The 9,425-nt window shown below is 48.0% G+C and overlaps 6 protein-coding genes across 6 annotated transcripts in view; 3 read left to right on the top strand and 3 right to left on the bottom strand.

Moving 5' to 3' along the window:
• Nucleotides 1–1,185, top strand: part of PPTG_13006 (hypothetical protein) — a gene marked incomplete at its 5' end in the record, with an annotated part of 2,054 nt that extends 869 nt beyond the window's left edge. The window contains one exon of the mRNA XM_008908703.1: nt 16–1,185. Within this exon, the coding sequence (XP_008906951.1) occupies nt 16–882 (867 nt within the window). The 3' untranslated portion in view covers nt 883–1,185. The remainder of the gene's footprint in view (nt 1–15) is intronic.
• A 105-nt stretch (nt 1,186–1,290) lies between these two features.
• PPTG_13005 (hypothetical protein) lies at nt 1,291–2,343 on the top strand. Its single transcript, XM_008908702.1, has one exon. The coding sequence runs from the start codon at nt 1,442–1,444 to the stop codon at nt 2,129–2,131; it is 690 nt and encodes a 229-aa protein (XP_008906950.1). The 5' UTR covers nt 1,291–1,441; the 3' UTR covers nt 2,132–2,343.
• A 1,251-nt stretch (nt 2,344–3,594) lies between these two features.
• PPTG_13004 (hypothetical protein) lies at nt 3,595–4,362 on the top strand (the record flags this gene model as incomplete). Its single annotated transcript, XM_008908701.1, has 1 exon — nt 3,595–4,362. The coding sequence occupies one exon, from the start codon at nt 3,595–3,597 to the stop codon at nt 4,360–4,362; it is 768 nt and encodes a 255-aa protein (XP_008906949.1).
• A 958-nt stretch (nt 4,363–5,320) lies between these two features.
• PPTG_13003 (hypothetical protein) lies at nt 5,321–6,118 on the bottom strand (the record flags this gene model as incomplete). The annotated part of the gene is made up of 2 exons (XM_008908700.1): nt 5,321–5,977; nt 6,047–6,118. 2 exons carry the CDS (start codon nt 6,116–6,118, stop codon nt 5,321–5,323), a joined length of 729 nt encoding a protein of 242 aa, XP_008906948.1.
• A 987-nt stretch (nt 6,119–7,105) lies between these two features.
• PPTG_13002 (hypothetical protein) lies at nt 7,106–8,834 on the bottom strand (the record flags this gene model as incomplete). Its single annotated transcript, XM_008908699.1, has 4 exons — nt 7,106–7,243; nt 7,300–8,085; nt 8,161–8,471; nt 8,546–8,834. The coding sequence occupies 4 exons, from the start codon at nt 8,832–8,834 to the stop codon at nt 7,106–7,108; spliced, it is 1,524 nt and encodes a 507-aa protein (XP_008906947.1).
• A 43-nt stretch (nt 8,835–8,877) lies between these two features.
• On the bottom strand, nt 8,878–9,237 carry PPTG_13001 (hypothetical protein; the record flags this gene model as incomplete). The annotated part of the gene is made up of 1 exon (XM_008908698.1): nt 8,878–9,237. The coding sequence occupies one exon, from the start codon at nt 9,235–9,237 to the stop codon at nt 8,878–8,880; it is 360 nt and encodes a 119-aa protein (XP_008906946.1).
• Between the last annotated feature and the right edge of the window lie 188 nt (nt 9,238–9,425).

Genomic DNA, 9,425 nt, shown 5'->3' with positions numbered 1-9,425 from the left:
CCGTATCCAACTGAGGAAATTCCAACGCCGTACCCGACCGAAGAACTTCCGACTCAATATCCGACAGTGGAAATATTGACGCCGTACCCGACCGAAGAGCTTCCGACGCAGTACCCGACAGTGGAAATATTGACGCCGTACCCGACCGAAGAGCTTCCGACGCAGTACCCGACAGAGGAAATATTGACGCCGTGTCCGACGGAAGATGTCTTGATGCCGTACCCAACCCAAACCGTCTTAGCTCCGTATCCGAGTGAGGAAGCTTCGTCGCCGTACCCGACCGAGAACATTCAGATGGAGTATCCGAGTGACGAAATCACGACGCCATGCCCGACATCGACACCGTACCCGACCGAGGAGGTATCGACACCGTATCCAACCGATGACATCTCGACAGAGTACCCGAGTGAGGAAGCATCAACGGCGTACCCAACTGAAGCGCCCTACTCTACCGAGGAGGTATCGACACCGTATCCAACCGATGACATCTCGACAGAGTACCCGAGTGAGGAAGCATCAACGGCGTACCCGACTGAAGCGCCCTACCTTACCGAGGAGGTATCGACACCCTACCCGACAGAAGAAGTCTTGACACCCTACCCGACCGAGGAAGTTTTGACGCCGTACCCCACCGAAGAGATCCCGACCGATTACCCAACCGAAGAGACTCCGACGGAATACCTGATGGAGGAGGCCTCGACAAAGTATCCGCCTGAAGATGTCGCGACGAAGTACCCGACCGAAGAGGTCACCACGGAGCCTCCAACAGCACCGTGCACTGACCAGGACACAAGCGGTATTGAGGGTGGAGAACAAAGTTCACTACTTCAACGCTGGTATCTATTCCTCAACGGTTTGAGCAAACGTTTCCAACTTCCGTGAGCGAGATGACTTCAACGGCGGGTAGACGACTGGGCTAAACAACGGACAGGCGGGGAGTATTGCTGCTTACCATGCTGCCCATTGATCGGTCAGAGTCTCCAACCATTCGACAGCCACTTTTCTTTTTGACAAAACAGATAATTGCATTTATTTCATTCATCGATTCGCCATAATGAGTTTGCTTAGTACTCATCGATTTCTCTACTTTCGGAAAATATATTAGTTCTCACAGTCGTCAGCGGTAACCGTTCTGCTGAGTCTCGATCACGAACTGTTATTACTCCAATCACATCTCACCGTTTCATTACGCTCCATAAATAACGCCCCGGCCAACCAAAAACGATAGAAAAATGGCAATCATTTTCATCAGGTTTCTGTTTCGCTTCTTACTATTGACTACCACGACGCCAATCTTTGACTTCCCAGGTGTCTTCGTACTTAGTCGCATGCTGTCCGCTCAGCCAACCAACGCTGTCTTCCCTTCCTCGAGCAGCTCCGTGTCATTCTCCCTTTGAATCGTCGAAGAAGCGCCCCGACCGACTCAACCCCCGAAGGAAGCATGAGCAAGCTGAACTCTGAGCTGCTGTCGCAGGCTGTGGACGACATCCTGGCCTTCTCTGCCGGCGAGACCGTCACCATCAACGGTGAGGAGATCAAGGGCAAGAAGCGTAACTTTAACGAGACCATCGAGCTGCAGATCGCGCTTAAGAACTACGACCCGCAAAAGGACAAGCGTTTCAGCGGCACGTTCAAGCTGCCCACTGTCCCGCGCCCGAACATGAAGATCTGCGTGCTTGGTAACGCTGTGCACTGTGAAATGGCCGAGAAGGAGGGCTTCGAGTACATGACGGTGGACGACCTGAAGAAGTTCAACAAGAACAAGAAGGTCATCAAGAAGTTCGCCAAGAAGTACGACGCCTTCCTGGCTTCCGACACGCTGATCAAGCAGATCCCGCGTCTGTTAGGTCCGGGTCTTAACAAGGCCGGCAAGTTCCCCACCCTGGTGACCTCCAACGACTCGCTGACCGAGAAGGCCGAGGCTGTGCGTGCCACCATCAAGTTCCAGATGAAGAAGGTCATGTGCCTCAACGTTGCTATTGGCCACGTGGCTCTGGAGAAGCAGCAGATCGTGGTGAACACGCAGCTGGCCGCCAACTTCCTGGCCTCGCTTCTGAAGAAGAACTGGCAGAACATCAAGGTGCTGTACCTCAAGTCCACCATGGGCCCCGCTATCCAGATCTTCTTCTAGATGTGCTGCTTTGTTGCTTTATGGGCCACATGACTGGATTCGTACAGTCAAAAGACGTCTCACCATTGCATTTGGGCAATGGAAGCTACTTCGACCTCGGATAACAATTTAAAGGGAATTCGTTACCAGAAAAACTCACTACTTTTTATTCTTGTTTTCTGTGTTTGGTCTTGGTCCAACATTTGCAAATAAACTGGGGCAGAACTACTCAAGTCCTTGTATGCATGTGAAAGCAGCAGAATGCTGATCTTGTCATCCTCGCTTGTTGTGATCAATGGCAGGAGCAAAGGGAGCAGCAGTTTTGGAACCAAAAGATTTGATAACCTTTAGCGACCACTACGCTATTGCTGCAGCAACAAGTGCGGCGTGCATTGTATAATACTTACGCATTGGCCATGACTTTCTTTTGGCAGCAATCTCCACGCTTTCCCCCAGCATCAGCACATGCAATTCTTCAGTAAATAGACCAAGAAAGCATGACTTGTCTTCGAACACTGCTAGGAAGCTATTCGATTCGTTTACACACGCAATTTACACGTAGTATCGTTTGTTCTAACGTCAAACCACGGTGCCATCCGTCCTTCGTGGTCATAAAAAATAAGAAACACTGGTTCAATGTCAATTTGTTTTTCGGTCTAGAATCTCGCGTACAGATCTCGTAGTACGAGTCGTACATCGTGATGACGGCGTAGATGATTCAGTTTTAGCTAATTTTTAGGCAGGGCTAATTGTAATGAGGCTGTCAACTTTTAACAAACCGAATCGGTCCAATATCGAAACAGGTTCTCCAAAACGTGACCTCGAAAAAGTTAAACAAGATTTAGCTCATACTTTGAATTTTTACTTGCGCAGATTTATCGCCTCACCTTAAGGATTACAGTTGCTATGGCTAATGACTATTCTAGACCCTATTGAATCTTTCGTACTTTGAAGCTAATTTGCAAGTCTGGTAGGTATCCACTTGTAGCGCAGAATTAACAAATTGGACCTCGCTTGTTTCACAGTTGTACGATTCGTACCGCCTGTAATCAATGATATATCTTCGTGTTGATGGCGCAAAGTACGTTTCCAAGTCAGCGACGTGCCGCGAAACGGGATTCCTTTACATGTTAAAAGATAAGGTTTTTTCTGGCCATTTATCAATCCCGCTGCGTCGGATCTCGCTTCACAACATATCACTGTCTGAGCACTTACGTAATATGCCTTCTTTGTGCCGTTTAGCACTAGTGTATGACGAAGTCGGTCAAGTTGGGTACCTGAGGTAAGGTTGAGGATTTTTTTTTCACTTCTGTCCGATAATTCTCAATTCTGATCGGTATCAGTGCGATTCGTACCGAACGTAATCATCGTCGCACTGATAACGCGCAGCACGTAACCATTTTTGCGGTCATGAGGCTGAACTTCTTCTACTCATTTTCAATCCTGCTGCGTCGGCTTCACAGCCCTTTCCCGAGCTTACGGCTATGAACCTTTTTGTGACAGTCGTGTTGTATTTAGCAGCACTCCAATCTGTGCTTGGTGAAAAAGTTGACTGTGATTTCGTGAAGCCGTTCGCTCAACCAGAACCAGTCACGGTGTTGGAAAAAGTAGCACTCAAGTTCAAACCAACGCTACTCATTGACGGTGGGTGCGTATCGTTCCCAGCTGTGAACGAGGCTGGAGCGATTAGTTCGGGACTAAGACCGTTGAATGGGAACGACGGCTGTATTAAAGCACCCCAGGGCTCACAAGTCTACGGCCGATCCACACAGTTCCAAGATAAATGGGCAATCATGTTCGCATGGTACTTTCCGAAAGGATTTTGGTCTGGTATGCCCTCGAGACGCCACGACTGGGCGAGTATGGTGGTATGGATTGATGACCCGGACTTTGAGACACCAAAACTTCTTGGAGTCTCGCTGTCGAAATCTAAAAAACGCTATACGAAGGCCACGGCGCCACTCTCCGAGGTCTACTTTGCTGGTTTCCAGGAGTATGGCAGACGTGGGTACAAAACCTACGTCAACGGTTCGAGCACATCTATCAGAATTTCCCATTCGTCAGGTTTTTTTTTCGGCCCGGCGAGTTTGGATCTTTCAACTAGAGATGGTGACTATCAGGACCTCATCATGTGGAAACAACTTACGGAAGAAGCGCGAAAGGCTCTGAATTCGGCGAACTTTGGAAAATCAGTGGTGCCGTTCAACGATGACAACTTTGAGGACATGCTCGAAAAAGCGTGGCCATTTTAGATGATCTCTTGAAGCCTGGACATAACATTTCTGAGTGCTGGTAATTCGTCTTGACTTTTAATGATGCAAGACGAATCGAAACTGAAAAGAACACGGTGTAATTCGCCTGCAATTATATTTTTTTTACGTTCTAGTCCAGTTTCTCGATCTAAAGCGTAAGGTAATCTTTGTGAAACCATGTAAATACATGTATTTAGCTTACTTTTGTAACGAGTGGATAAAAGAAAATAAACCAAAGATGGACTACTACAGTAACCTGTCCATTCAACTCGAAATACCTGTAACAACCCACAGGATCTATACGGTGGTCTCACTTAAGGAAATGTCGTATGGCTATGAAATTTGGTACACAACGCGACATCACTACTGTATATGAAATTGCGAAGTTCGAGCTTGCGATCATTTCTAGATCGCCAGCAGCGAGCATGCCAAGTTCTCGGTTGGAAAACCTGCTAGACTATTTCTTTTTTACGGACCTCTAAATGGCAACAGTGGCAAGAGCTGGATCAAATATCCAGCTCTTTCGCCCCATATTTTGTCAAGATGGGAAACGTTTAAGGGATCGTGCTAGAGCAACCGAAGATGAAATGAAGAAAGTTTTCGCAAATCGTTGATGATGATGGGTGCGGTCTCGTTTGTGTATGATGGTAAAGACTGGTCGCTGGAATATATTACGACAACGCCGTAGTTTACGGCATTTAATGTACTATACAAGATGCATTCTATAAGATGCACTGGCTTAACGAATCAAATCATTATATATATAGCGCACATATTATAAACGCTCACAAATAGTGTAAGATTAAGTATGGTGCTGACATTTTCATATATTTAGAGTTGAGGTGGGTGTACACTTCAAGGCTCAATTAACAAGAAAATCTCTAAGTCGAAAGCTTTTGTGAAATTTTGGTATTTATTCTTCAACACCGAAATGTTACAGAACAAGCTGTGTGTCTGTTCACTCACTAACTTCGTCGATATCTACACTCAAGTGGCCCTGAAGCCGAATCACTTTGTGCAAGTAGCTCATTCGCAAGTACATCACTTCTTCGTAAATAAAATCACTCCAATAATCACTCCAATTCTCCAGTGTTGCTCCAAACAATAGTAGCTCAAGCACTACCAAGCACCATAACCCATAGGAAGAGTTGTCCATCTGCTTACACCCGGAGATAACGTCAAATTGGATCCGGTCTGTCATGTTCAGCATCGTCTCCACAACTGTGCGTACCGCGTTTTTCAGTGAAGTCAGGTTGCTCTGCAACTGCAACGGATCGAATAGAAAGCTTCGCTTTTGGTGTACGTCAATAGAGAATGCACCCCAGTGGTAGCCGAGATTGACGATACTGACGACGCTCTTGATACCAGGGTCCGCTGCTCCAAATGATCGGGCCGTCGGACACCGTTGCTCCATCGTATCAAAGTCCAAAAACCTCGGATTGACAATGCCAACTTCTTCGTACGTTTCCCTTAGAGCAAAAAGAGCGCCGGTAATGGAACTGGAGTGCAACCACAAATTCTCACGAAAATCGAGGAACTCGCTGCCATATTGGACGTCCCTTCCGATGTGCCATTTGCCTAGGTTCATGTCTTTAACAGCGTCCTTGTGGTCACCCTGTTCAGCATACAACCACGTTAGTATTGTGTAAGTTCTGTAGCGTTTCTGTGTGATTTCGGTAATCACCGTTGTTGTATCCACCGTGTCCTTGAACGGCTCCACGACACTATCCACTCGAAATCCACTCGATATATCCATTCGACAGTCGCTTGCACGAGTTTGAAGTTGTTTCTGGCTGAGATGACTTCCCTTATGAGCCTCAGTTGATCGTAGGTAGCACACCCATAATCATTCCACCGTGCCAACAGGTCCGTATTACCTTCTCTCTCTATTGCCTTAATTGCTTGGAGTATCTTGTCCGCCTGGGGGATCGCTTTGATGACAGGTACTGGTTGTCCGATGTTGAATTTGCGCACTTCTAACACACCCTTGACTTCAACAGGCGGAAGGTTTAACTTGTCGACAAGAGGTTTCACCTTTCGGCTGGTATATGGACCGGTGAGGAGATCCATTTGTGATAATTTGATTGCACACATTTTCTTCCCCTCTCGGACAGCGGCCGCAATTGCTTTTACTTCCTTCATCTCCTTCCGAGATTCTTGTTTTTTCAGAGCACGTTTTGATAAACCTGTTCTCTTCGGAGGCGAGCCAAAGGCAATTGGTGCTGCAGCCTTGTACAGCACTCGAGGCTGAGCCCTTGCCATCTTCCGCGCTTAAGGCCTTCAACGAAGCTGTCGGCAGATCACGTGTAGCCTCGGCGGTCTTCTTTACACGGATTGTGTCATGTACAACGGAAGAAGGCCCCTTGTCTTCGAGTAAGGCTTCCACACTTCTCTCCGCAAAGGATAGTTGGGATATTGTGACGCTATCGGATACTGAGATCTGGGAGAGGCAGGGAAATCCAGCGGAAGACGCGATCAAACCTCGCCCTTGAAATCCCTCTAGTTTACGAGTGTGCAGCGCTGTGTGGAAGCCCTCCAGCCAGGACATTGCCAAGCGGTATGTCGTTGAAGGTTGAATCGACATAATATCGTTGATCTTGTCGGTAATCTACTTGCTGCGGCAATACTTGGTATCCCTATCGACAGGCGGGAGAACACGAATTGGCGGGCAACTGACACGGTTGAGACCACCGGGAACAACAGCACCATCATTAATGGTGTTTGACGGACTTTGTACGATCCATCAGGACGATAAAGTATGCAGCGGCGGTATAACAGTCTCGAAATTGGCCTTGCTGCGGACGTACATAACGTGTCGGCATGGTAGAAGACATGTCTGACTAAAGATACAGTCGCATGTGGCAAGCTGGATCAACACACCCTAGTTAAAAGCGCACACCAAAACACACAGAAAACCAATTATCGACAGAACCTTACCCGTGGGTCAACCTCGTGTGCTTTCGCTGTGGCTGGATTCGTCAACCTCGTCTTCTCGCAGTCCATATCTGTGCTGTAGTTAGCCTGGGGGCCCACCGCCAATTTGTACTGGTCCGACACGATTCGGAATGCGTAGGTACTGAGTTGTCTAATTGATTTCAGCTCCCGGTCTTCATTTATTTGCACCCGACTCCCCACACGATGCCATTCAGACAGATATCGCTCTTCAGCGTACCCCTGTAGCGTAATAAGCATAGAAATCAGCTCGTCAATCGTCATGTGGGTGTCCATCACTTCCTTAATACGTCCCCACTTCGACTCGAGACGGTTGTTAGTATTGTTCATCAGATGAGGTACGTCGCCACGCTTGAACATCACCCACTCATCCGTCGTATCCCAGTGCTGCATGAAGCTCATGTACAAGCGGTTTTCCTTGTCGTTTCCGAGTGTCTCCAGCAACGAACCCTTCAAGTCGCCGTACTCCTCCTGAGATTCAGCGTTCACAAGCTCTTTCATTATCACTTTCAGCTTCATCGTTTCCGCCCTTCCCACTCCACCCAAACGAGAGCACTGCTTCTTCAACCAAGTTTCGACATGCCACCGGCAGAGCAACTGTCTCGCATTTGGCCAGGCGTCATGGAGCACTTCCTTCTCATGCATCGCTTTATCTGTCATTTCGACTTCAATCTTCGACCACTGCGGGTTGTTCCTCTTGAATGCACCCACCGAAAGAGCAAGGTTTGCTTTCTCCTCCGTCTGCACCAGTGCGTGCTGGACGTACTGGCCCTACAGAACATCAAACAGAAGACAAAAAAGTTTTTCAGTATATTTTCGGTATACTCATCATTCATAGTAGCTTACCAGACCAAAGACATCGTGTACCGTAAAGGTACACAGCTTATACCGATTTACGTTAGTCCCGTGGGTTGAATCCACCAGCACGACCTCAGGGAAAGCAGCAAACAATCGTTTCTGACGCGCTGACTGGAAAGTCACCACACGGATGACGTTGGTCTCACTGTCGACGATGCACTCAGCCGTGTTTCCAGTAGCACTCTCGATGAACTCATCTAGTTCAGCAATAGCTCTTTCAGCATCTGTTCTGCCACCACGAAAGGTCTTTTTCACTACGTGAATCAAGTTGTGGACATCTGTCAACAGCATAAGTTTCCCTCATGCATACAATAATCCATGTGATCACCACATAAATTTCACCGAATTCAAACCGAACGCAATTGGGGCGTACATTTTTTCGCCCGAAGATAAGATAAAATTCCGCGGGGCTTAGCTCCAGCCTTGGACAGGACTGCTACATCTTCACGCAATTGGGGGTCCTCAATGCGACGATTCTCAGCGTAACTATACCATCGATGCTCTGTCAAAGCGTGATCATGAGCTCCAGACGCGGACACCACGAAGTGAAACCCATTTCCACTCGGTCTCAAACACACGCGAGCATTCACGCGAGCAGAACATCCCGTGGACCGAACCTTCGAATGACTCCTTCGTCCAGTGCCTTTACTCACGAACGGCATCCCGTGCGTGCACAAGAAAGTTCGGCAGTACGTATCCCAAGCCTCAGGAAGAAGTGTTCCACCAGTGCGAGTGCTTGTCCGAATTCCTCCCTGCCTTCCACGATAGAGCATTCTTCTTTGCCTTGGCTTGCTCGGACGCAATTTTGCGGTTTCGTGCCTTCATCGACGCACTTGTACGAAGTGAGAACAACTGATATGTTTGCTCCTGAAAGTCGGCAAATACTTTGTCGAAGAGGTCCCAGAACTCCAAAAATGTGGGACAGCCCTCTAGAAAACTTCCTGCAACAACTTCGTCTTCGTCAGCGCTGTGGTAGACTAGGTTTTGATTCAACTTCTTCTTGCGTTTTCGGTGTGCGTTCGGTTCTTCTTCTGTGCTCCACGACATCTTCCGTGTCCACGACATCTTCCTCTTGGTCTTCCTCGTTGTCCATGTCGTCCGTATCTCCGTGCGATGCCAGCTCGTCCTCTTCATCAAGTTGGTTCAGGACTTCATCTAAGGCAGGATTGTAGACCTGAGTTGATGCCGCTCTATGAAGCTGTTGAGCTTCATTTGTCTGCGAAGTTTCGGTCTGCATTATGTCCACATTTGGT

This window comes from Phytophthora parasitica, assembly GCF_000247585.1.
Source record: "Phytophthora parasitica INRA-310 unplaced genomic scaffold supercont2.31, whole genome shotgun sequence".
NCBI classification, from domain to species: domain Eukaryota; phylum Oomycota; class Peronosporomycetes; order Peronosporales; family Peronosporaceae; genus Phytophthora; species Phytophthora nicotianae.
The sequence above is the reverse complement of the archived record's forward strand: the minus strand, read 5'-3'. Positions and strand labels throughout refer to the sequence as shown.

Coding starts and splice junctions, on each gene's coding strand:
- PPTG_13005 (XM_008908702.1), top strand. CDS start 1,442: ATGAGCAAGCTGAACTCTGAGCTGCTGTCGCAGGCTGTGGACGACATC.